The sequence below is a fragment of the Onychostruthus taczanowskii genome, unplaced genomic scaffold (assembly GCF_017590055.1).
Source record: "Onychostruthus taczanowskii isolate IOZ18803 unplaced genomic scaffold, ASM1759005v1 scaffold110, whole genome shotgun sequence".
NCBI lineage: Eukaryota > Metazoa > Chordata > Aves > Passeriformes > Passeridae > Onychostruthus > Onychostruthus taczanowskii.
In genome coordinates this window covers 510,240-537,744 of record NW_024497630.1, presented here as the reverse complement: position 1 = coordinate 537,744, position 27,505 = coordinate 510,240, and the positions used below count along the sequence as shown (strand labels likewise).

At 52.1% G+C, this 27,505-nt stretch overlaps 1 protein-coding gene across 1 annotated transcript in view; it reads right to left on the bottom strand.

Moving 5' to 3' along the window:
* The window catches only part of REXO1 (RNA exonuclease 1 homolog), a 46,386-nt gene extending 25,493 nt beyond the window's left edge, over positions 1 to 20,893 (bottom strand). The window contains exons 1-2 of the mRNA XM_041422664.1: positions 20,540 to 20,893; positions 3,450 to 5,203 (exon numbers count right to left, since the gene is read on the bottom strand). Coding sequence (XP_041278598.1) covers positions 3,450 to 5,203; positions 20,540 to 20,729 — 1,944 coding nt within the window. The 5' untranslated portion in view covers positions 20,730 to 20,893. The remainder of the gene's footprint in view (positions 1 to 3,449; positions 5,204 to 20,539) is intronic.
* Between the last annotated feature and the right edge of the window lie 6,612 nt (positions 20,894 to 27,505).

The following is a 27,505-nucleotide window of genomic DNA, read 5'->3' as shown; positions in this document are numbered from 1 at the left end:
ATTTAGGGAAACATTTTCTGCAGGTTCAGCCACAGCTGTCACTGCAGGAAGACTCTGGTGACACAGTCCAGGACACATCCAGAAACTCAGCAGGAGGCAGAAGCACCTCTCCAGCCAAAACTACTCCAAACTGACACCTCAGACCTCCTCCTGGACAAGGAGAACCACTTGGAAATCTGCTTGAAATTTGAATCAGTTGTTAATTGATACAAAACACTTCACAAGTTTCTTTCTCAAAACTCCAGCTGTTCTCCAGACAATCTTGTTTTCAGTTTCTGAAAACAACTCCTGGCAAAACTCTGACATGAGCCTGACAATCTCTGAAATTCAGCAACAGAGCCAAGGTTGGATTTAGGGATGAGCTCAGGCACCACTCAGGATAAGCCTGTGTTCATCACCACAAGGGCACTCTGGATGAGCACCTCACCCTGAATCCCTTGGCTCCCCAGGAACCCCAGAGTCTGTTAATTCACTCACACCCATAATAAACTCTCACAATGCAATTCTCCCAGGCAGAAAGCACTGCCCTGCCCACATGCAGCTCCTGCAATCACAAAATCCTGGAGTATCCTGAGCTGGAAGAGACCCCCAGGGATGCTCAGCCCAGCCCCTGTCCCTGCACAAACACCCCAACAAGCCCACCCTGAGCATTCCTGAGAGCTCCTGAAGCTCTGGCAGCCTTGAGGCTGGGACCATTCCCTGGGCAGCCTGGGCAGTGCCAGCACCCTTGGGGGCAGGAACCTTTCCCTGAGCTCCATGCCAAGCACATTACTGTGCCTGCTCCAACTGGCACATTACTAAGCCCAAACAACACAGGGTTGTGCTGGTTTTGCATGGTCTGGTGTTTGGTAGTGGGGGGATGCACAGAGGTGGCTTCTGTGAGAAGCTGCTGGAAGCTTCCACCATGCCCAGCAGAGCCAATCCCTGGTGGCTCTGAAGATGGACAGGCTGCTGCTCAAGGTTGGGCCAATTAGAGGTGATGGCAACACCTCTGTGATAACAGATTTAAGAAGAAAATCAAAATAAAGTGAGGCATGCAGTTTTAATTCCAGCTAGAGAAGAGGAGGTGAGAACATGTGAGGGAAATGACATGGAGACACCAAGGTCAGTAGAGAAGTGGGGGCAGGAGGTGCTCCAGGGACCAGAGCTGAGATTCCTCTGCAGGCCGTGATGATGACCATGGTGAAGCAGCTGTGCCCCTGCAGCCAGTGGGGATCCACGGGGGATGCAGAGATCCACCCACAGCCTGTGGGATCCACGGGGGATGCAGAGATCCACCCACAGCCCGTGGGGATCCACGGGGGGATGCAGAAATCCACCCACAGCCCGTGGGGATCCATGGGGGATGCAGAGATCCACCCACAGCCCATGGGGATCCATGGGGATGCACAGACCCATGCACAGCCTGTGACAGAGGTGAATGCCAGAGCAGGTGAATACCTGGAGGAGGCTGTGCTCCAGTGGGAGACCTGGTGGAGAAAGGGGCCCTGCTTCCAGGCCGGAGCAGCCTGTCCTTGGAGGGCTGCACCCTGTGGGAGAGCGACCCATGCCACAGCAGTTTTGGGAGGGCTGTGTGCCTGTGGAAGGGATTCACATTGCAGCAGGTGCAGTAGGGCTGCTGCTCATGAGACTGGACCACGTTGGAGAAGCTCATGGAGAGCTGTCTCCCCTGGGAGGGACCCCACAGACTCACAGGGGAAGGACTCCTCTCCCAAAGCAGTGGAAGAAAATCTCAGTGATGAACTGACCAAACCCCCACGCTCTGTCTCCCTCTGATGTCTTGGGAAAGAGGGAGGGGCTGGGATGGAAAAAGGTGTTTTAAGAGCTTATTTTACTTCTCATTATACTCCTCTGATTTTGTTAGCAATAAACTCACTTTGTACCTCTAAGTTGAGCCCTTGGACTACTCACTTCTGGTCTTTATCTCAACTCATGAACCCTTGGTTTGAACTTTTTCTCTCCTCTGTGCAGCTGTAGCAGAGGAGAGCAAGGCAGCGACTTTTGTGGGTTCCTGGTGTTTGGCCAGTCAAACCACAATGGGTCCATCTAGGAAATCATTCCATAAACAAAAAAAATGCCCCATGACCAATCCCACCCACAGACACCCATGTCCCAAAGAAGGATCCCTGCGCTGCAGTGAGCCTCCTTCCCAAGGAGCAGAAACCAAACCTCAGCACAGGGATGCAAAGGAGCCACACGTGGCTGCTGACAACTGAGCTTTGTCACCCCAGGCCACAATTAACTGTTGGCTGTAAGTGGCAGCCCCTGGTTCAGCACTTTCTGAATTCACTGATCAGTAATTCCTGCTACAGATTATGTGCCCTTCAACTATTTTCTTTTTATGTAAATACTGCCTTTTTTACTTTCTTAGTCTGAAGCCCCCAGTATCACTGGAAGAAATTTTACCTTCCATTTCTTGCTTGCACCACCCACAAGGTATCCAGAGATCCTGAGGAGCTACCAGTAGTGTGCATTTAGAATAGGAAAGATGAATCTGGGGAGTCTCCAAAATGTCTGACAAATACTGGACTTACTTACACCAACACCCTGTCCAGGTTCTACCTGCCCCCATGTTCCTTAAACTCTGGTGCAACAAGAAGGCAGTGCCCAGGCTGGCAACCTTGGCTTTGAAACCCCAAAAATTCACTCCCTGAACCTTTTCTGGGATGCAAAGGAGCCACACGTGGCTGCTGACAACTGAGCTTTGTCACCCCAGGCCACAATTAACTGTTGGCTGTAAGTGGCAGCCCCTGGTTCAGCACTTTCTGAATTCACTGATCAGTAATTCCTGCTACAGATTATGTGCCCTTCAACTATTTTCTTTTTATGTAAATACTGCCTTTTTTACTTCCTTAGTCTGAAGCCCCCAGTATCACTGGAAGAAATTTTACCTTCCATTTCTTGCTTGCACCACCCACAAGGTATCCAGAGATCCTGAGGAGCTACCTGTAGTGTGCATTTAGAATAGGAAAGATGAATCTGGGGAGTCTCCAAAATGTCTGACAAATACTGGACTTACTTACACCAACACCCTGTCCAGGTTCTACCTGCCCCCATGTTCCTTAAACTCTGGTGCAACAAGAAGGCAGTGCCCAGGCTGGCAACCTTAGATTGGCTTTGAAACCCCCAAAACTCACTCCCTGAAGCCTTTTCTCCAGCCATCAACACCCTCAAGGTTCTCAGGCCAGATGGAGACAGAAGTAATTGATAACCCTGAAAGCCTCCCACACAAAAGGGGACTGAACCCTTGCATTTCACAGTAGCTTTCAATCCAGCAGGTAAATTCAGATGCAAACACTTCCAAGCACTCAGTCACAACAAGGAAGAGATTCTTCCAACACATGGAGTCTCCCTCTTCACATACTTGAGATAAGCAGCACCACCAAACCAAACCAGAATCCTTCCACCTTTGGAGGGGAGAGAACCAACCACCCCAAACCCAGCATTACCTGTTTGCCCAGCCTTCCCTTGTCTTCAGTTTTTACATCTTTAGATTCATTAAAGATCCTGAGACACTCCTCCATGGGATCTGACTCAAAGTCCACATCTTTCTCAAGGATGGAATAATCAATGTCATCAGATGTTGAGGAAGATGATGATGACTTGGACAACTTCGAGCGCTTCACTTTCTTTGTCCTGTCCTTGTCACTGTCAGAGGCTGAGCCAGAGTCAGCCTCATCCAAGTCCGAGCTCACATCAAGCAACGAGGACAAAGGCCGGCCTTTGTCATCCTCATCTCCACTCTCATCTCCAAACAGGTCCACGTGACTCAAACTCTGCTGCTTCTGACCCTTCTTGGGTTCTCCTTGTCCTGCACAACTGACCTTGTCCTTCTTTCGCTCCAGGGAGCTCTTGGTCCCTTTCTCCTTGTTTTTATGACCAGAGCTTTCCTTGCCATTTTTCACATCAGTGGTTTTGCTCTGCGGATCCTTCTTGCTGCTCCCCACTTTCTCTGTGCCTTTGGTGACACCCTCGCTCTTGCTTTTCCCTGAACTGCCGGTGCTGGACTTGGATTTTTCTTTCTTACACCCATCCACTTTTTCTGACTTCTGTTTTTCAGGTTTCTTCAAGTTCCCATCTGTTTTCGCTTTGATGCTTTTGTCTTTGCAGTTTTTCTCTTCATTCTTTGTTTTTAATTTTTCTTCTTTCTTAAGCACTTTGTCTATGTCTGCATTTTTATTTTTCTCCTTCTTCCCAGCCTCACTGAGGCCTGGTGCTTTACTAACATCGGTTTTCTTCTTTTTTGTTTTGTCTTTGGAGTCTTTGTTTTTATTTTCAATCTCCTTGTTGTTCTTACCAGAACACAACTTTGCTGCCTTTGAATTCTTGTCTGATGAATTCTTGGCAAGGGTTTTCTGTGAATTTGGAAGGTCCTCCCTGTGCTTTCCTGCTTCTTTGCTTTCCTGGGAAGCAGAGCCATCCGCTTTTGTGCTCTGCTCTTTGCTGGAGAACTCGTTTGACTCACTCTCAGAACCAGCTTTTGAGGGTGAACTACCAGAAGCTGTTTTATATTCCACCTCGGCCTCATCTTCAGAGGAGGAGAACCTGGCCAAGACCTCGTCATCATCGGGATCTTCACAGAGCTTCTTCCGTGATGGCGAGTAGGAGTCCTCATAATCAGAGGCCCTTTCCCTTTTGGACCCCTTGGTTGTGGCTTTGCCCAACAGCCTGGCAGAGTAATTGGAAAGGGGGTCATATTCCAAGTCTGTGGAGGGCTTGGAGTCATCAATCACGTATTTGTTGTTAGTGACAGTGCTGCTGTATTTCTTATTCTGCACCACAGCCTTGGGCACGTACTCCAGTGAGCTCCCTTTGGAGCGGGAGGAATCCAAAGTGTATTTACTGGAGCGGCCAGCAGCAGCCAGAGGAGTGGGGTTGTAGTCTGAGTTATTACTGAAGTTGTAGCTCCCTGGATTATACTCCAAGGAAGCAAAGGAATCATTCTGAGGCCCAGCAGCTGACACAGGTGTGTTTGAAATGAGTGAGGAGCCCTCTGAAGCACCAAACTCCTTTGTGGTTTCCAGCAGCTCCTCATATTTCTTCTGCTCCCTCTCCACTTCATTCTTCACTGCCTCAATGGCCTTGTTGACCAGCTCCAGCTCCAGAATTCCAGGTGTGACATCTGTAATGTCAGCCAGAAAGCCATCCTCCACCTCCAGCGAGGGCCTGGGCAGCTCAGGGTTGTAGGGATCATAGCCTCGCTCTGGAAAGAGAAAAAGCATCATTTACTGCTAGCAATTCAAGTAAAATTTAAAAGAGGTCTTTTCAGGGTCTGCTCTGATCAAACCCAACACTGAGTGACAAAACCAAAAGCCACATTCTGCACCACAGAATAAATAAATGTAGGATACCTAAAGCCACCAGTGATGTTCTCTGGCCTAGACTAAACCAGATTGTACAACCTACTCCCAGGACTAAAGATCTGTTAACAAAGTGCTTTTAAGACTCATGGAATAGCTCTATAAATTAAATATTCTTCAGGGCACAAAAGAATAATCACTCTATTAGGCCCAAGGGGAGCTGAATGTGCACAGAACTATCTCCTAAATTCAATGAAGCCACCAAGGAGGAAAGAGGATTCCAGTGAGAAACTGTGGATTAGGATTTCACTTCCCAATGCCAACACCTAAAGCCCACCAAAAGCCTCCAATATTCCTCAAGGCTCAGTGATCCTCATGGCAGATGCAGGAAAACCACTCTGATCTGAACTGACAAACTGAGAGCTGCTGGTAGGAAGGAAAAACTAAACCGGGCAACACAACTCAACCATCAGAGCAATCACCAGGGCAAGAACACTGAGCAACCAAAATATTTCCCCTTTCCACATTCCCCTTTCCAGAAAAGTCCCTTTGATGGCTTCTCTTCCACTTCCAGCTGGAGAGGAGAAGGTTCCTGAGAGACCTGAGAGGCCCTTCCAGAGCCTAAAGGGATTCCAGGAGAGCTGGGGAGAGACTGGGGACAAGGCCTGCAGGGACAGGACACAGGGAATGGCTGCCACTGCCAGAGGGCAGGGCTGGATGGGATCTTGGGCAGGAATTGTTCCCTGTGAGGGTGGGCAGGCCCTGGCACAGGGTGCCCAGAGCAGCTGTGGCTGCCCCTGGATCCCTGGCAGTGCCCAAGGCCAGGCTGGACAGGGCTGGGAGCAGCCTGGGACAGGTGTCCCTGCCATGGCAGAGGGTGGCTGGATGATTTTTAAAGTCTCTCCCAACCCACACCACTCCAGGACTCCAACAATGACAGAAGCTTCAAGAACATTAACAGCTGCCTTTTGACTCTGAACTGTTTTCAATCCTTGTTTTATCACAGCATCTCTGGATGCTGACATTCCAGAGGAGCTTTTTGTTCTCTGCTACAAGGACAGTACAAAACTGGCTCTCCAACATGGATATGCATAATAACCAAACAAAAAGCAAAGAGACAGAAAACAGAAAATCAAAAACCTCTCAGGTCTAAGAGGGATGAGAGAATTTCTTGTAACAGTCAGAAACAGACAGTGTTAAAAGAGCTGTTTCCACCATTCTCATAAGACTGAGGGCTTTGGGGTATTTTTGGGGGAGGCAGGAGTAGGTTTGAGGGTTTTTAGAGAGGATACATAAATGCAGAGCTTCCTTTGGCAACAGGAAAAGGATCTGTCTAGCAGTTGGCAGAACTGGCCCCCAAGGAAGCAGAATGAAAGAGGCTGGGTTAAAATAAAGGCAGCAGTTTCAGAAAATACTTTTTATCCCTTTGGGTTTGCAAGGTTTTTTTCCAAACCAATTAGCTCCTGATTGAACAGGGACTCTGGGCAATGGCAGATGATGTCACCACCTTCCACATGCTTGCCTGAGCCCTGCTCAGAGCCACAAACGGGGAAAGAGGAACAAGGTGCTATTTCTACAACCAGTTCCCCTGCAGCTATTGCAGAGAGCTGTAATGATGACACAAAGAACATTTCCAAAGCCAGGGTGTGCTCCTCCCTGGGACACAGCCAGGGACACAGGGAGGGAGCAGGTGACAAACCAGGGGCAGAGCAATTCCTGGCTACAAATCTTGAAGAAAAGCAGGTAACAAGGCAAAAACATGAACAAACCCATAGGCAAACAGCAGCAGCATCAAGGCAAGGCTATGTACAGATTATCAGAATTGTTAGGAATAAAATCAGCCTAAGAAGTGAGAAGGAACAGACAGCTCATCTCTGACCACGGTGTGAAACATCAGCTCCACACTGGCAGAAAGGATCAGTGCACTGAAGCCTGCAGGAGTCAGCCAATGCTCTCTAAATCAGGACTGAGAACTAAAATGCAGCACAAATATTTGAAGGGAACAGCTGAAAGTCTGATAATTCATGCAGGGCTAAATATCAGATGGCCTGCAAACAGAGAACACAGAGTATGGATCTAGAGACTTGCCAAAAAGAAAAGCAACAAATCCTAACCACACAAAAGCCATCTTGTACATGCAGAAAACCAAACTATTTTAAATGTATCAGGATCAGGGAAAGCAGCGGGCAACCCCAGCACAGATATGGCGGCTGCTGTTCTCTAGCACAGAACTCCTGGCACGTTTTCTGTGCCAGGAATGATGAAAACACACACTGTAACCTCAGGACATGCCACAGGCTGTGAGACAGGGCAGGGAAAAGCTCTGAGAGCTCTGTGGAAGTGTGGGGGAGGCCTGATGGATTCTCCAGCACTGCTGATCAAAGGCTGCCTGCCCATGAAAGACTTGTGTAAGTGGCTCCAGGATGCCCATCAGCACCACCCCTCTGGCCTCGAGGCATCTGCAGAGAATGCAGCAGAAACACTGCAGGAGGGGTTTTATTTATATAAAACCATATATATACAAAAATCTATAATTTTTTATATATAACATTTTATATATATATATATAAACACTTACACAAAATATTTATAAATAAAAATATATATAATCTATAAATAAATATAAAATAAAAATATATATTTATATACTAAATATAAATATATATGTTTATATAATATATTAAATACAAAAATATATAAAATGCTTATATGCTCATATTTTTATATTATTTTTATATTTATGTTTATTCATATTTATATATTTAAAAGTTATAATTATATGTGTGTATTTATTTATATATTTATATATAACTATTTTTATTTTATATAATAATAATATATTTATATATTTATTTTATATCTATTTATATATATTTATATGTATACATATATGATGAGGTATAAACACACAAGTCTCCAAACCAGAGATGTTCCACCTGCTACTTCAAATCAGATTTTCATCTGCCAAACTACACTCCCAGGAACCAGGAAAGGGAAGGATCTTCCTGCCCCTGGGATGTGACTCTCAAAGGAGTCTGCTTCATGTTTCCCTTTATTCCTGTTGCCTTCACTGAGCTGGGCACTCAGGGTGAACAGGATGAGCTGCACTGGGGCTGCTGCTCTGATGCAGCAGATGGACTGAGAGGCACTCCAAGTGAAAGAACTCTTTTTGGAGGGATGGAAAGCTGAGTCTGCTCTGACCCTCGGGAATCAGGAGATAATGAGACTGGAGATGCCAACTCCTTGCAGGATTGTGAACTAAACACTTTTTAAAGTACAAACTATTTTAATAAATTAATGTACCTCAGATACATGAAATAACCCTCCTGAGAAACAAAAGGTGAGGTTACCATTAATATTATAGAAAGCAAGCTATTAATATTAAACAAGTTATTGACATTATTATTAATATATCATTAATAATTATATCTATTATAGTAATAGAGACACAGAGGTCTCTATGCAGCACCTCAGTGATCATTATATTTAACCCACAACTGCTTTAGAACACACCCAACTGAGCTGTGCTTAAATCAGCCAAGGCAGCACAGAAAATATAGAAGCACAGAACAAGATTCTACCTAAAAAAACCAGGCTGATGGGTTTTTTTCCTGGTAACTGTCAGGATGACTGAGGGACACGAGGCTTCAGTTCCAAGGTGGAGCTGGATTATTACAAAGCTTCTCTGAGCCAGACTCCTCACTGGTCCTTCTAGTTTGGGCAACAGGCAAGGGCAGTAAACAAAGCTGACATTAAAGAGTGGGAGGACAAGGTCACCTGTGTGAAGGTAAAACTTATTTTACAGTGAATCATTCCAGAGAAAAGTCTTTTTTTTTTTTCTTTGTCCAAGCCTACCACAGCACATAGCTGAGATGCTTCAAATACAGAAAAGCCCAAATGTGTGACAGGTGAGCTGTAATGATCATGCAAACCTGCAGGTTTTGGAAAAGGACTCCAGCTCTTGAATGCATATGGAAGACAGAATCCCAGACTGGTTTGGGTTGGAAGAGACCTGAAAGCTCATCCAGTGCCACCCCTGCCATGGACAGAGACACCTTCCACTGTCCCAGGCTGCTCCAAGCCCCATCCAACATTGGACACTTCCAGGATGCAGCAGCCACAGCTGCTCTGGACAACTGGATGACAACTGCTTCTCCCAGATCCAACAGAGCTACTCAGCTGCTGCTGCCAGACAAAAAGGCTGCAAAAATCAGAAACTTTCAAATTTACAGCAATTAGGAATTCCAAACAAAAGGCTTTGCTGACCAAGCTGCAGAGGGACCAGCACAGGTCTAAAGACATTGAACATTTATTGCAGTGAACACAAGAAGGACACTGAGGGGCTGGAGCGTGTCCAGGGGAGAGAACAGAGCTGGGGAAGGGTCTGGAGCCCCAGGAGGGGCTGAGGGAGCTGGGAAGGGGCTCTGCCTGGAGAAAAGGAGACTCAGGGGGACCTTGTGGCTCTGCACAACTCCTGACAGGAGGGGACAGCCTGGGGAAGGTCGGGCTCTGCCCCAGGGAACAGGGACAGGAGGAGAGGGAACGGCCTCAGGCTGGGCCAGGGGAGGTTTAGATTGGAAATTGGGAAAATTCCTTCATAGAAAGGGTTGTCAGACATTGGCACAGCCTGACAGGGCACTGATAGAGTCCCTGTCCCTGCAAGTGCTCAAAAATTGTGTGCCTGTGGCACTGGGGACATGGTTTAGCGGTGACCATGTTGGCTGGGCTAACTGCTGGACACAATGATCTTACAGCTCTTTCTGATTTTCAAGTCCTGCTGCTGAAGTCACCCACTGCCCTGGGTCACCTGCAGCTGGCAACAAAAGGTGCATTCATGGGAGGTGGGGAAGGTGAAAGCTGTTTGGAGACTCTTTGGAAAAGGAAAAAATGAAGGCATTTTTATTTCATGTCATTGGAACAGCTTTGTTGGCTTAAGGGCTCGCTGTGTTTACAGTGCCAGCACTCAGCAAAGGGACAACCTCTGTGACTGCAGAAAAATTATCACCACTGGAAAATCATTCTGAGCTTTGCATTTAACACTTCACAGAAGGGGCAGTGGTGCCTCAAGAACAGAATGTTTCAGAGAGGTTTCACCAGCAGCCTGAGTTCTGCTACTCTTCAGAATTAAAGAGCACACAAGAAATGGCAGGTTTTGGCACAGAGCTCATTCACCAGGACCCAAAGCAAATTTCCAACAATTAATTTAACAATAATATGCGACCACTTGGAAATAATTAACACTGAGATTTAAAATAGTACATTTCAAATAATCATCCAGAGGAAATGGGTTAGGAGGGCAGGGAAGGGGAGCTAAGAGAAATGTTTCTTCAACTTTAAATTCAACCCTAGTGCAAGGATTTGTTTTGCTCCTTTTTTTGTGTTTTTGAAAAAGTAAATCTAATTATAAAATTAAGTGTTAAAAGCAGAATAACCTTGTGCTGGTCAAGGAACACCAGGAAGCAAGGTTTGAGATGCATGAGAGGCAGAAGAATCCTTGTGCACCCCACTCCTTGGATTTGTTCCTCCAGGGGAGGTATTTAGTGCCACAGCCTCAAAGTACATCATAAACCTCTACAGTCATTTCTTTAATGGAAAAAAGGATGCAAATATGAGAAAAGAAAGTCTGATATTAGCAAGGCTGAAAAAACATCTGAACAGTCATCTCTCACTCCAAGGTATTTTTAGTCCTCCTGGAACCCAGCAGGGCAGTGGTGGTTTCCCCAGGTGTCGTGGCCAATGGGGCCACCTGTCCCCATGGGCTGAACCCCAGGGGTGACACTGAGGGACAAGAGCAGCCAGACAGCACCTCTGTACTGTACTCTGAGCTGTCTCCCCAGCTCAGCCATCCCACACTGAGGGCAGGCAATGCCCAGCAAGAAATCATGGAATGGTTTGGGTTGGAAGGGACCTCAAAGCCCATCTCATTCCTGGACCCCTCCCACTGTCCCAGGTCACTCCCAGCCCTGTCCAGCCTGGCCTTGGGCACTGCCAGGGATCCAGGGGCAGCCACAGCTGCTCTGGGCCCCCTGTGCCAGGGCCTGCCCACCCTGCCAGGGAACAATTCCTGCCCAAGATCCCATCCAGCCCTGCCCTCTGGCAGTGGCAGCCATTCCCTGTGTCCTGTCTCTCCAGTCCTGATCTCCTGGGACAGGGACCTGCCCAAGGGGGTTCATTCAGCCAGGGCAGCTCCAGAGTGTCCTTCCAAAGCTGGAAGCTTTACTGGGGAACAACTCAGCAGGAAACTCATCAGGACACATCCCACAAAGCAGCTCAGACAGAAACAACCTGGGATGCAGCACCCACCTCCTCAATTTATTCAAGGCAACACAATTTTGGGCATGTGATGGGTGAGTAATGTGATACTTGACTCTCACAATTAAAAGGCAAATATCCTGTATATGTGTTAAGAGAAGTTTCATAGATTTATAGTTGTGTTTTACCCCCCCTTCTGTTGTTCTCAGGGGGTGGCCTGGGTTTGGGATATTTGGGAGGGTAGGATTGTTACCATGGCAGCACCTGACCTCCAATTGAGGTTTAAGGAAGTGATCTCCTCCACTGGACAGTGAAGAAGGAGCCAATGGGCAGAACTTTGGGAGGAGCTAAAGGGTTAAAAGGTGAAACCTCCATTGTGTGGGTGAGCAGATGGTGGGAAAAATCCTCTGCTCCTGGCACTGCACTATTTTCTCTATTCAGTCTTCTGTTGTATTTTTGATAATGTTTTAATAAACCTTTTACATTTTTGGAAGTGAGTATCATTTCTCACAGGCAGTTTTGTCTCTGCTGCAGCAAAACAAGAATCTGAAAGGTCCCCAAGCCACTGAGCATGGCAGCTTCACCCTCTTGGTGGCCTCACAGGGAGTCCTCAAGGACACCTGGGGCTGACACTGCCTCACACAGCAACACCACCTCAATCCAGGGATGCAAAAGCCAGAACACGATGACCTGGCCCACCCCAACCCATCACTGCCCTCCCTCTGCCAACCACTGACACTCCCACCCACGCTGCTGGAAAACAGCAAACAGCATCAAGGTCCGTGAGACATTTTCCTAAGAGGAAATCACTCCACTGGCACATTTCTCCCATAATTTAGGAAAGAATGTGAGAATCTCAACTGGCTGGACTGGCCAGGACAGGCAGAGGACAAAGACTGGCACCTAAAATACACCCTGACCCCACAGCCTGTCATGCACAGGCTGGAAGGAGTCTCACCATTTGAAAATCTGGATATTCAATGTCTGGGTTCTTTGGAGATCTTTCCATCCCCTCCTCTCATTTTAGCTATAAAGTTACTCCTCAAAATACAGGAAAAGTTTAAATTCTGTTTGGGGAAAAAAAAAAAAACCAAACTTAACACAGACTTAAATTCTGTTTGGGGGGGAAAAAAAAAACCAAACCAAACTTAACAGAAACTGGGTTTTTTTTTCCTCTGAGAAAAATCCCAGAAACCATTTCCACATCACCTGTGTAAAGTGCTGGATAAAACTACGGATCTACTCAAAAATGCAATTAGCAGAGTAAGTCTTCTTTTCAAAGAAAAAAAAAATTAAATATTTCAAGTATCCTGGTGACTTCATTCAACTGCACCTTGAAAACTTACTCCAACCAGTACAGTCACAAGCAGCAACACCAACCAGTCCTTCAATTTTCCAGCCTTTCTCTGCACGCTCCAGATAAGTTATCTTCTCAACACCTGTCTGATTCTTTAACTAGTGTGGGTGAAAAATGAGAAGAGAAGAGAAGAGAAGAGAAGAGAAGAGAAGAGAAGAGAAGAGAAGAGAAGAGAAGAGAAGAGAAGAGAAGAGAAGAGAAGAGACCAACTATTTCACCTTAGTCACAACTGGACACTTGGAAAACAAAGTTAAAAGCTAAAGAAAAGCACCTTTCAAGGTGTATTACATGAAAACATTTCAGCTGTGATGTATGAAAGGCTAAAAGTAAAACTTCAGCTGTTTTTAAAACAGGAGAGGAGAGGAGAGGAGAGGCCAACTATTTCACCTTAGTCACAACTAGACACTTGGAAAACAAAGTTAAAAGCTAAAGAAAAGCACCTTTCAAGGTGTATTACATGAAAACATTTCAGCTGTGATGTATGAAAGGCTAAAAGTAAAACTTCAGCTGTTTTTAAAACCTGTCTGGCTTTAAACAATTCAAAAGCTGGAATTAAAACTCTGCAGCTCCTTTAGGTCTCGGACACCTGCAGCTCCACAGCCCCTTTTAACCACAGAACCCAACACCCCCAGCAGAATCCTCTCTCCAGTAAAAATCCAAAATCCACAGGGGAATGGAAACTCTCATAAACCAAGCCCTCCAAAGCCAATGTGGGCTTTTTGCACAGTGCACATATTCCAGAGGCAGGTGACCCCGGACTCGGGTTTCCTGCTCAATGAATGGTGACCACGTGAAAGCCGCCCTGGAGAACCCGCTCCTCTCCAGCTGCTCCTTCCCAGCCGCGCCCCCCAAACCTCCACCTCACCCCGCAGGACGCCAAAAACTTCAGATAGAGTTACCTGAGCTGCCCGGGGTCGATAAACACTGCAGGTATTTGTTCATGCTGGAGCCGGCCGGTGCTGCCGAGACACCCCGGCACGGGCTGGAGGCAGCACGCGGTGCCCGGCTGCTGACACAGCACTTGGTGGGAACCGGGGCAGGACCTGCCCCAGTCCCGCCTTCACCCTCCGCTGCTCCCAGCTCGGCGGGGTTCAGAGCGGCTGCAAGGGCTTCCCGACCCCGCTCCTCTTTGCTAGCGCTGCTGCCCTCACCTTGGGGGAGTTTCTGACCTCCTCCTCCTCTCCCCACTCCCCACCTGCGGCTGCTTTCGGCTCGCTCTGAGCTCCGCGCGTTGCGCGCAGTGGTTCCCCAAACATCCATCCCTCAGCCCGACACAAACCCCCGCAGCTCTGCAGCCCCCCGGGCCAGCAGGGCAGGAGGTGGCAGGGCTGGGACACAGCCTGGACCAGCAGGGGAGGAGGTGGCAGGGCTGGGACACAGCCTGGCCCTGCCTGTCGCTGCCTGCCCCAGCCCACGGGAGCCACCCGGCGCCTCCGCCTCGCCCAGCGCACAGAACGCGCTCCGGGAAGCTCTGGATTAGCGAACTGTGCTTCCCACTGGCGCGGCGGGACTTGGCTGGAGATTAAAAACATAAATTAAAGGAAGTGTTCAAATGTCACGGAAGAGAGGAATTTTTCAATCCCGGGATTGCAGACACAGGACTCCTGGGTGGGTGGAGAGGAGCCGGGGACTCACCAGCACTGGCACAACTCCAGCTGTGCCAAACCCAAAATCCTGCTCGCTTGATGGAGATCTGCTCCCACCTCCTGCTTTTCACACATCTGGAACTGCCTCAGATGCAGGGCGGAATCTCCCCACAGCCACAGAAAAACCAAATATAGGAAGTGTCCTGTGAGGCCACACTGAAAACCTGGCACAAAGGGCACCTGCACCTGCCCAGCCACAGGAACGCCCCAACCGCCAGCGCAGGGAAATCACCACAAATCCCAAACTGCTGAAAAGACACATCCCGACCTCACCACCAATCGGTTTTTCACTCTTCATTTCAAAACTTGGTTAAAAATAAAATCCACTGGTGGCATTTTGGTAATTATTCTCCTAAACACAGATGTGGGGGGGAAATGCCCCCTCCCAGTTCACGGACTGGAGCACCCAGTACTGAACACCTGCTTTGCTCTGTCAGTGAAATGATACTGAAAACACTTGGGTTTCCACTTCTGCTGCAGCAAACACAGTAATAAAAGCTCTTTGCTGAGATGATCGTGCACAACATCAGTTCCAGGAAGGAAAATGCACTGGGAAAGATGTTTTTTCATCCCTTCTACAACACAGTGTGAACATGGCCTGCAGTGTGAGTCACACCAAGGCTCTAAATCCCAGCCTGTGCCAGGGCTGCTCCCACAAACAGGCACAGCCCCTCACAGAGTGCTGTGTGAGGAACCTGACAATGGCCCTGACCACATGGGGTGATTCAAGCTGGGGTCTAACTTCTACAGAGCCTCTTTAGGTTTTACCGAGTATCACAGAACCACAGAATATCCTGAGCTGGAAGGGACCCTCAGGGATGCTCAGCCCAGCCCCTGTCCCTGCACAAACACCCCAACAAGCCCACCCTGAGCACCCCTGGCAGCACTGTCCAAACGCTCCTGCAGCTCTGGCAGCCTTGGGGCCGGGACCATTCCCTGGGCAGCCTGGGCAGTGCCAGCACCCTTAGGGGGATCATCCTGGTCACAGCCATCCTCTGTGGCTGCTTTTGGGCAGAAAAAGGGAGAGGTGAAGTGCCTCCCTGCACCAGTGACAGGATCCAGGGTTAAAGCTGGGGAGATAAGCCCAAGGATTTCTCCACACTTGACTTGAGTCTAACAGTATTGCAGCAGCTCACTGTGCCAATCACAGAGGAGCAGAATTCTGTCCCTGACACCTTCCACAGATTTGATCCAGGTCTAACCAGCAAAGCTTTGTACACCCAGATAGAGAATCCACACAGCCAGAAAACTTCTCCACAAACTGGACCACATCAGAAAACTGCTGAGGAGCTCAGCACACTCCACTGCAGAACAAAGTACTTCAGGCAGGGTGCTGAAAGCCTGCCTGGCTCTTCCCATCCCACAAGAACACAAGGATCAGGACCTGAGGGAGTGGCTGGAGCTGTGCCAGGGCTTGGCATGGAGCTCAGGGAAAGGTTCTTGCCCCCGAGGCTGCTGGCACTGCCCAGGCTGCCCAGGGAATGGTCCCGGCCCCAAGGCTGCCAGAGCTCCAAGAGCTGCCAGGGGTGCTCAGGGTGGGCTTGTTGGGGTGGCTGTGCAGGGACAGGGGCTGGGCTGAGCATCCCTGAGGGTCCATTCCAGCTCTGCACATTCCAGGATTCTGTGATCAGTGCAGACAAAAGAGCTCAGAGCTCCAGACCTGGAAGCAGCTTTCTGCTCTTGGTTCAAAAACATCCAACTCCAAAACACCCCCTGACAGCATCAGACCAGCAAACCAGGGCTGCCTACCTTAAGATATTTATGAAGAGCTGTTATTATGCCTCTTTTATGTCTTTCAGCATACTCAGGACCTCGACTTTAAAGAGAGACCTATTTTTCCCCTCTACAGCTCTTGAAAAGACGCTTTTAGGACTGAAGGCAGCTCTTCCCTCCTCCTTACAGCACACGCTTTCAAAGCACTTCACACACATTCAATAATCTTTTCATCCTGCTCTGAAGCAGGTGGGTTTTAGTCGTCTCAGAGATGGAAAAAGCACTTCAGCCAAGTCAGGATGAGAATTTGCAATCTGCAGATTCCCAGTCCTGGACAGAAAACCCCATCAGCCTCAGTGCTCAGCCAGCACAGAATTTTCACAAACCTTCAAGGCAGGATGAGAATTTGCAATCTCCAAATTCCCAGTCCTGGACAGAAAACCTCATCAGCCTCAGTGCTCAGCCAGCACAGAATTTTCACAAACCTCCAAGGCACCCACATTCTGCTACCACACAGGCAATCCCTGCAATAAAACATGGGAATGGATTTCCCACACCAAGCATTCCATGTTTCAGACCCCGGCTCAAAAGTGCCCCTCACTCAACATGTTTGTACATGGAGCTGCTTCCAGACAGGAAGGAAAGGGAACCCCTACCACATCCAGCAGCAGCCAAGGAAAACTCAGTCGTGCTCCTGCAGATCTCCAAGGGGCATGGAGGGCTCTGCAGCACTGTCCCCCAGTGCCTGGGAGCACAGCAGCACTGTGTGTGCAAAACAGAGATCATGTCATCAACACCTGAACCCTGGGAAACCTGGAGCCGTGAGGGTGGGCAAAAAAAGGGTGGGAATAGTGCTACATCCCACAAATTGCTCTTTCCACATCCTCTCTGCTCCACCTGGCACATGTACATGGCCCCCCCTCCCACAACCTGCCAGGGCCAGCTCCACTTGCAGTTTTCAAAAGCTCCTTTCAAAGCTATGAAATTGCACCGAGAGTTTTGGGGTTCCTGCCAATCCTCTGGTGATCCTCAAACATCAAAGCCAGCCCCAGCCTCGAATCAATATGCTTAGCAGGCTGCTCCTTTAGATGTTATCCCTTTTTTCTAGGCACCATCCCAGAAAACACCAATCTGTGCTGTAGCTCTTGGTGTAGAAACCCACCTGCCTTGGCAAAAAAATTACACTTGTAAAGCTTCTCTATCGAGTGATGTGATTAAATAGGTCAGACCTGCCCACGTGCATGGTTAGGAGGCTACTTCAAAACAAGACAGGCAGTTCCCCCGGCAGGGAGCAAGCCCTGGGGGATGGAGAACTTGCTCCCAGAAGATGGTTGCCTGGTTCTGGCTGAGCTACTACACCCTCTAGTGTAAATCCTACAGATCCTTCCAGGCCAGGAGCCTCGGGCAGGCAGGGAGTGAGAGGAGCACTTCAGCCAGAATCCTTCCCAGGAAGCTGAGCCAAGCACTGCAGAATAACTGCAAAAGTGTCTCCTGCTCCTAAAGGAATCAGGAACATTTTGTGACCTGCTGGAGTCTGTTCTAAAAGCCTGAGATTGCAGCAGGTCCATTGCTCATCTCCCATTTCTCAACTGGAATCACAGAATCCCAGAATGGTTTGGGTGGGAAGAGACCTTGCAGCCCATCCAGTGACACCCCTGCCATGGCAGGGACACCTTCCACTGTCCCAGGCTGCTCCAAGCCCTGTCCAGCCTGGCCTTGGGCACTGCCAGGGATCCAGGGGCAGCCCCAGCTGCTCTGGGCACCCTGTGCCAGGGCCTGCCCACCCTGCCAGGGAACAATTCCTGCCCAAGATCCCATCCAGCCCTGCCCTCTGGCAGTGGCAGCCATTCCCTGTGTGCTGTCCCTCCAGGCCTTGTCCCCAGTCCCTCTGCAGCTCTCCTGGAGCCCCTTCAGGCCCTGCAAGGGGCTCTGAGCTCTCCCTGGAGCCTTCTCTTGTCCAGGTGAGCACCCCCAGCTCTGCCAGCCTGGCTCCAGAGCAGAGGGGCTCCAGCCCTGGCAGCATCTCCGTGGCCTCCTCTGGCCTGGCTCCAGCAGCTCCACGTCCTCCTGCTGCTGTTCCCCAGGGCTGGGGCAGCTCTGCAGCTGGGAGCCAACACAGAACCAACATTAAAAAATGGCTGGAGGCGAACCCTGAGCTCAGACAGAACTCACAGATCCCTGTCATGCCAGCTGTGCCATGTGCTGGATGCCAAGAGTTTGGGAAGAGGCAGGAACGGGCTGTGAGCTGGCTGCAGGGAGCAGTGCCTGGAGCCCTGCCTCGTCATCCTGCTTCTTTCACAAGCGGCAGAACCTTCCGGAAACCAGGCCCACACTGGGGGTTTCACCTGCCAAAAAAACTCTTCTCTAAGTGCTGTAGATTAAGTTGGATATTAAGAAAAGGCAGAAATTATACAGAATAGATTCTGTATAAGAATTTATATTAAGAAATAAGAATAATAATATAATAGAATATTAAGAATATAAGAATAAGAATTTCTAACAAATTTTATAAGAATTTATAAGAAATTCTATAAATAATTATATAAAGAAATTAAGAATATATAGAATATAGAATATATAGAATATATAGAATATAGAATTAATAAAATATATTTCTTTCATAGAAAAAGTTGTCAAGCACTGGAAGGGGCTGCCCAGGGCAGGGGTGGAGTCCCCAACCCTGGAAGTGTCCAAACAATGCATGGCTGTGGCTCTAGAGGACAGGGATTGGATTTTATTAACTTGGAAGGCTTTTCCAACCTTTACAATTCCATGATGGTAAGGAAACTCTTACTTCCCAAAACTCAGCCTGCTCCCCCTGCCTCTGACACGCCCAGGCCAAGCCTAGCAAGGCACTGGGGTATTTTCCTTGCCTTTCACACTCAGGTTACACCAACACTTCCAGCCAGCTCTGGGAGCCTCACACACTTCCCAGGGGCATACAGAGGTTTTCCCTGCCCCACTTCAAACTCCAAACCCAGCCCCAGCTGTAATCAAGCACAGCAGCACCTGGTGCAGGCCAAAATGAGCAATTCCAGCTCCAAAACTGACACTCCACTCAGATATTTAAAGATGTGCAGGAACAGCACACTGAAAGATAATTATAACATCATCTAAAGAACCATCCTAAAGCATTCTAGGGAGCTCTTAAAATTCAAAACACCAAAATTGGCAAAAAAAACCACCTTTGTCTTTCTAACAATTATCTGCCTGTGACAGCCCTGAGAATACTTCTTTTATTTTAAACTAAACTGGTAGTGGTGGTAAGCTGGCCTGGTAACCAGGAGACATCAATAATTAATCCTCTTCCAAACTTGAGAGCAACCCAAAGTTAAGTAAGCACACATAAAAAATACAAACTAGGCTTTGTTTTGGCAATTTCTGCTTCACATTATTAGAGACTGTCCACACCAGCATTAATATCCCATCATATCTAACAGAAATAACAAAGCTTTGACACAAAGAAAGCCAGCAGGGCTCTTCTGGGGAGAAGAATGAAGGTTTTTTTCTCCCAATAAATCAGCAGAACAGCAAATAATGTGTATAAATAAAATGACAAGAGCTGCTGAAGGACGGCCAACAATAGCTCACTATTGATCCCTGTGGGTCTGTTCCAACTCAGGGTACTCCTGATTCACTGGCTTTTTGTGCCAGCTGCCTTTGAGAAGCCTGGCAGTGCCCCACACGCCCCTCACGGGGGGGTCTGGCTGACCACAGCCCCCCGGAGAGCCCGGCCTCCCGCTCCAGGCAGCTCTGGCTCTAACGGAGCTGTCAGCAGCGGAGCAATTCGGCGCTGACGCCTCAGCGCCACGTGAGCCCGGTGCCCGGGGCGACAAAGAACGGGAGCGGGGCAGCGCCGGGGCTGTCCCGGAGCCTCGGGACGCTGCTCCCCAACACCCGCTGAGCAGCGCCACGGCGGGACCCCACCGAGCCCAGCCACCCTCACCCGCTGGGGCCGCACAGCTCCTCCAAACCCTCCCCGGGAGCGGGGCGAGCTGACAGCCACGGCCGGGCCGGGCACACGCAGCCACAGAGCCCCGGCACGGCCGGGACGCACCGACAGAGCCCGGGATCGCCGCACTGCGGAGGGGTGACCCGGGCCCCGAACGGTGGGCAGGCGGCAGAAGGGGAGGCCAGGCCGGAGGGAAAACACACGGAGCGGGGGGGAGGAAAGCACGACCGGGCTGGGGGCGGCGGGGACGGGAACAGCCGCAGCCCGGGGACGGGGTCGCGGGAAGGTGAGGGGGCACCGCGGCCGGGCCGGGCCGTACCTGCGCCGTGTCCGAGCGGGAGCCCCACGCTGGGGTCGCCTGAGGCTCCGGAGGCTCCGCACGGCGCCGGGGCCACCGGGGGGTGGCGGAAGTGGCAGTAGGGCCTGCGGCACCCCCGGCCCGGCCCCGACCCTCCGGCGTTGAGGAACGGGCAGTCGATGCCGCGGAAGTAGCCGGTGGATCTGAGCATCCCGCCGGCTACGGGGCGGGAGCGGGGCCGGGCGGGCGGAGGAGCCGCGGGCGGCCGGGACGCGCTCCCGCCTCACACGGCCGGTACCGGCCCCGCCGCCATCTTGGGAGCGCCGGGCGCGGCAGCGAGGACCCCGCGACGCCGCTGCCCGCACAGGGCTGCCCGCGGCGCGCCTGAGAGCGGGGCGAGGCGGGCGGGGCTGAGGGAGGGCCGGGAGCTGCCACAGGATCCCGGAATGGCCTCAGGGGGATCCGCAGCGAACGTGGATCCAGCCCCGTCCCCGCACAAAGGTGTCTGCAGGGCCGGGAGTTGGACTCGACGATCCTTAGGGTTCCCTCGCGGCTCAGGATATTCCAGGATTCTCTAATCCAGCCTCGGCTGGGTTTGGCTGGGGGCTGCAGCCACCTCACCCTGCTGTGGGCACAGTGATGGTCACGGGCTCCTTGCTCTGTGGCCCGTCAGCCCAGCGTCCCCAGCACAGACCACGGTGGAGCACCATGGAGCACGCCGGCAGAGCCTGCAGATCCCAGCATGGACCACTGCCCCTGCACATTCCAGTATTCCCAGCTTGGACCACTGCCCCTGCACATTCCAGTATTCCCAGCTTGGACCACTGCCCCTGCACATTCCAGTATTCACAGCATGGACCACTGCCCCTGCACATTCCAGTATTCCCAGCATGGACCACTGCCCCAGCACATTCCAGTATTCCCAGCATGTTCCACCATGGACCACCAGCCCCAGCATGGATCAGTCCCTAGCATAGACCACTGTTAAAAATAGGTTAGAAACGGTTGTGAAATAGTTGGTAATTGTTAAACATGTACTATTAGTTTGGTTATTGTAAAAGAGTTTAAAAGGGTAGTTATAAGAAATACGGCACTCAATGTACCATGTTACCCCTGAGTAAAGTGCACCACCCCCAGCCAAACCAGCCAGCCTGGACTGAACTGTAATGGGCCAATCAAGCGCCTTAAACCTTTGTGCAAATGAAGGATCCAAAAAGAAACCAATCCAAAGGGACAAAAACCAGGATGTAAAGGGACATCTGACCCAGTGTGCTGCCCACCTGGAGCATCGGGGACATTGCTGAAGAAGCCCCATCCTCGACGGGAGCGCTCCTGCTCGGCCTGCAAGCCCCCCTGCTTTAGGCCTTTCTTTTTATTATAACAAATGCTGAAATCACTTTTAGTACTGGGAGTCTGGTCCTGTTTTTAACACCACTACGGACCACCTTCCCAGCACAGACCACTGCCCTGGTCCCAGTACACCCCACTGCCTCAGCACGTCCCAGCATGGACTGCCAGCCCAGTCCCAGCACGGACCACCAGCCCCAGTTACACCCCACTGCCTCAGCACGTCCCAGCATGGACTGCCACGGACCACCAGCCCCAGCGCGGCCCATCCACCCCAGCAGGGAGCACCTCAAACCAGCTCCCTGAGCCCCAGCACGGCTTCAGCTTCCTCAGGAGCAGCAGGACACTGGACGGGTTTGGGCAGTGACCTGAGGCTGAGGCCAGGCCAAGAACTGGTTCCACATCCCATGAGGGCCCAGCCCCCTCCTTGCCCCAGGTGGTCACCACACCTGCATTCACCAGCGGGGAAACTGAGGCACGCAGTGACAGCACTTTGGCTGAGCTCAGAGCAGGGGCCTAGAGCCTGTGGGGATCAGTCAGGTGAGGGGCTGTCTTAGGTTGGAAGATGTGGCTGGGGGTGTGTGTTCTGTTCCCATCTGTCAGAGCTGGGGCAGTTATCTCTGTTCATGGGGCAGTTTTTTCTTTATCTCTCCCACAGCCAACCCTCCCTCCAGGAGATCTCTGCTGTCCATGGCCACTGAGTGTCCCTGCATGGCTGATCAAATTCCAGCATCCCATGGGGAGATGCTCTGCCCAGGGCAGGAGCCAAGCATTCCTACCTGGATACAATCTGAGCCTGGAACAGCCCAGCAGCCTTTGCCCACTGCATTCCCAGAGGAGCAGCTTTCTCCTGCCCTGCATTCCCAGAGGGAGAGCAGGCCCATCTCCAGCAGCCCTGGAGCTTCAGAGGAAAACTCCAGCCTTGTGCAGGATCCCTGCTCCAGCAGAACCACAGCTGGCACTGCAGGAGGGCTGAGCCACCGTGGGATGGGGCTGTGCCACCACCCTGACACACAGGGGGCAGGGCCTGTTCTGACTCTGGCAGGGTTGTTTTGTGTTGCTACATTTTAAATTTTATTTTTATTTTCTTCCCTAATAAAGAGTTGTTATTCCTATTCCCATATCTTTGCCTGAGAGCCTTTTAATTTCAAAATTATTATAATAATTCAGAGAGGGGGGGTTTACATTTTCTGTTTCAGGGGAGGCTCCTGCCTTCCTTAGCAGACACCTGTCTGTTCCAACCCAGACAGGGGCATCCACAGCTCCTGGGAATCACTGGCACTGCCCCTGCCTGGGTGTGCAGAGCAGGGAGACTCCACCTCCAGCAGGTGAGGCTGTTCTCGGGCCAGCAAGGACCAAGCCCTCCGAGGGGAAATCCTGTGGAGTGGAACAGGACAGCCCAGCCTGGAGAAACAGGACGATCCAGGAGAGCCTCACCTCTTGTGCAAGGAGAGATGGGAAGCTCAAGGGCAATGCCAGGAACAATTGGGTGATGCAGAGGAAGGTGCACGAGGAGGAGCTGGCCTTGGCCAAAGGGAGGGATGAGGGAAAGGTTGCAAAACTGTGTTTTGTAATAGTCTTAAGTGAAAAAAAACCCCTTTGTTTTCCAAATTGGACACACGCTGCTGCCTCCTCCTGCCCATCACTCCCACAGCATCCCAGCAGAGCCCAGGAACCCAGCACTGAGCAGAACCAGCAGCTGCTGACCCTGGGAATCCTGAATAATCCATAAAAAGCTTCTAAAAAGCAGGAGACCCAAGAGATAAGCTGCCTTCCCTCAGGCAGAAGCCTGGCCCTGGCACGAGGTGCTCTGCAGGTACTGGGGGAGGGCTGTGCTGAGACCCCCTCCCCACCAGGCCTGGGAGAGCAAGCTCATCTTCCCCCCACAAAAGCAGAGTGTTTTTATTTTTATGGCGTGGTTAAATCTATTTTATAAAACTTCAGCTGTGACAGAGAAGCTTCAAGAAAGACACACAACGTAAAAGCGGAGACACACAGGATATTTCCCTGCCTTACAATTCTCATCCTGTGCTTCCTCAACTCACAAACCACCAAAATAAAATAAAATAAAATAAAATAAAATAAAATAAAATACTTGTTTCTGCTCAGACCTGGAGGACTCCACATGGAAAACCTTCCCAAAATCGATGCTGGTCTTGCTGTTGCCTGCTCACCTAAGCTCAGTTCACTGGGATGCCCACTCAGCTCGCAGTCAAGAGCACTGGGCAAGGCCCCGAGGGTCCCTGTGCCCACCCAGGCAGCTCCTCTGCAAGCAGCACCCCCAAACTCCCCCATCCTGCCCAGCACTCCAGGGAATCCCTCCAGCCCTGCTCAGGACCCAAACCCCCCCCCAGCCTCCTGGACTGAGCAAGGGACCCCCAAACCTGACCCCAGCACCTCAGAGCCCCTGAGCCTCTGCAGAGGAGTGAGGGGGACCCCCAGACAGAGGCTCTGATTCCAGGGGAGGAGGGGACGAGTGGGGCAGGGGGGCACAGGGTGGGGCTGTCACTGACCTCTGCAGGGACAAGGGGGACAGGGGTTTGGCCTCGCCTCCCCAGGAGGGCCAGGCAGGGAGGTGTCACTGCATCGGGGCCACAGTCACCCCTGGCACAGCCCTTCCTGCTGCTGGGGGACACAGGGACCTGTCCCCTGCGACAGGGACACACCACACTGTGCTGAGTGACACAGGGACCTGTCCCCTGTGACAGGGACACACCACACTGTGCTGAGTGACACAGGGACCTGTCCCCTGTGACAGGGACACACCACACTGTGCTGAGTGACACAGGGACCTGTCCCCTGTGACAGGGACACACCACACTGTGCTGAGTGACACAGGGACCTGTCCCCTGTGACAGGGACACACCACACTGTGCTGAGTGACAACGACATAGGGACCTGTCCCCTGTGATAGGGACACACCACACTGTGCTGGGGGACACAGGGTGACACAGGGACCTGTCCCCTGTGACAGGGACACACCACACTGTGCTGGGGGACACAGGGACCTGTCCCCAGTGACAGAGAGACACCACACTGTGCTGGGGCACACAGGGTGACACACTGTGCTAGGTGACAGTGACACAGGGACCTGTCCCCTGTGACAGGGGGACACAAACTGTGCTGGGAACACAGGGGCTGCCCTGGTGCCAGGGTGACCTCACGCCTTGCTGGGTGTCCCCCACCCACCAGGAGCAGCTCCAGGGCTGCTCCTGGGTCACTTCCCAGAGCAGAGGTCACATCCAGCCTGGGGCTGGGGGTCCCCTGGAATCTCATCCCCACCCTCCAGCCCTGCCCCCCCAGCTGATCCCTGCCCTGCCATCCACCCCCAGCTGGGTGAATGGGCTCGAGTTTTGGGAGAAGAACCCAAAAAAGTGGAAACCAGACGCTGGTGTGACCAGAGCCTCCCCCCACAGACCCCCACTCCCTGTTCCTTGCTCTGCATCACTCCATCCGAGCACCCAGGAGGAGTTTCTGCTCCCCGTGGGGGAGATTTTCTCTGCATCCACGTGGGAACTTTTCCAGCCTCAGCACGAGGGGCCGGGTGGGTTTGTGAAGATGGAGGAGGGAACAGAGCTGGGAGAACAGGGCTTTCCCCACATGGGGTCACATCTTCCCAGGGATGGGCTGACCAGCATGGTGACATTGTTCCCAGTACCCCCAGTACCTCATCCTGGTACCACCCTGCATTTAACACCCCACAGTCCGTGTTCCCCCGGGAGTTCCTTCCCAGTCAGGGGCTCTCTGTGACACCCCATAATCCCATCCACATCCTGGGCAATGGCCTGGCTGCTGCCTCCCCCCTGCCCACCCCCAGCTCCAGCCCCAGCCCACAGGGTACCAGCCACCCTGGGGGATGCCCCAGCTCCCCAGGGGTGTTTCCAGCTCCCCATGTTCTTCTGGCACCCCAAAGGGATGCTTTCCCTTCCCCTTTTCCAGCTCCCCACAGGCACTCCTGGCACAAGAAGGGGGTGCATCCCAACCCCTCCTCCAGGACATTCTGATCCCACTATGGGATTTTCCTCCCCCAGGATGTTCCTAAGGGGATGCTCTGGCCCCTACAAGACACTGCTTTGCCACGAAGGGGCGGCTCCCGGCGCCCCACGGCGATGTTGTGGCCCCCCAAGGGACACTTGGGTGCCGCAGGGTGTCCCAGCCCGGCTGCGGGTCCCACGGGTGCTGTGCGGGCGCTGTCACCGCGGGGCTGTGGCAGCCCGTGGGCCTCCCTTGGCCGTCCCAGCCTCCAGGAACGCTCAGGCATAGGATGACAAAGGGAAGCTCACAGGGGGCAGCGGGCCCGGCCCCGCACTCCTGCGAGAGCTCCTGCGGACAGAGGAGAGACGTGAGGGGACAGCAAGGGGAGCTGGAGGATCCCGGGGAGCTGGGGGATTCTGCGGAGCTGGGAAATCCCGAGCAGCTGAGGGATCCGGGGGTCTGGGGTGATCCCAGGAGCTGAGGGACCCTATGGCATCCTGGGGATCCCATGGAGCCAGGGGAGCTGGGGGATCAGAGGCAGCTGGAGATTCTCGGGCTGCCCCACATCTCCAGGAGGTGAAAAGCAGCCCGAGGGTCTCCCTGGTGCAAGGCACAGCCCTGGCAGGGCTGCGGTCCCTGGGGGTGGTTTGGGAGAGGCGGGGGTGAGGTGCAGTGGGGCCGGTGGTGCAGGGACTGCTGTGGAACCCGAGGGTGAGCAGAGGGGGCAGAGGGGGCGTGGGGCTGCTCAGGGGTGTGTGCACATCTGTGTGTGTGTGCCTGTGCACATCTGTGTGTGTGTGCCTGTGCACATCTGTGTGTGTGTGCCTGTGCATGTGTGTTGTGTACATCTCTGTGTGTGTGTGCACATCTGTGTGAGTGTGAGTGCACATCTGTGTGTGAGTGCACATCTGTGTGTGTGCAGGTCCGTGTGTCTGTGGACACCTCCTGCGTGTGTGTGCAGGTCTCAGCAGGGCTGTGCACACTCTTGTGTGTGTGCACACCTGTGCATGCACACGTGTGTGCTGTGTGCACAGGCAGAGCAGGGTGGGGCCATCCCATGGATTCCCACCCAGGCCCAGGGTCCCAGCCCAGCTCAGGGACCCTCAGGAGCCACCACCTGCCACCCCTGTCCCCAGCCCCAGCCAGCAGGGCAGGGCTGGGTGCCCCCCGGGTTCTGGGTGCCACTCATGAGTTCTGGGTGCCCCCCAAGGTTGTGGGTGCACTCTCAGGGTGTCCCCAGGGTTGTGATGTCCCCGAGGCTGTGGTGTCCCCAGGTCTGTGGGTGTCCCGGGTCTGTGGGTGTCACAGGGCTGTGATGTCCCCAGGGCTGTGGTGTCCCAGGGCTGTGGTGCCCCCCCTGCCCCCCTGCCCGTGTCTCACCAGGGAGGTGCCGCCGGTGTCGGGTGCAGCCGCGGGCTCGTCGGGCTCTCACAGCTCTGCGCTGCTCAGGGAGGGGGACAGGAGCTCTGCTCCCCCAGGTCTGCCCCCACACCTGTCCCCACTGTCCCTGCTGACTCCAAGGCCTCCACCTCACTCAGCAGAGCCAACACAGCCTCCTGTCTCCTGTCCTTTCCTGTCTCTTCCCTCCGCCTCAGCCAGCACTGTGCTGTGCCCCTCACCCCGACATCCTCTCCCAACGCCGTCCCTTCTCCCAGCCTGACCACC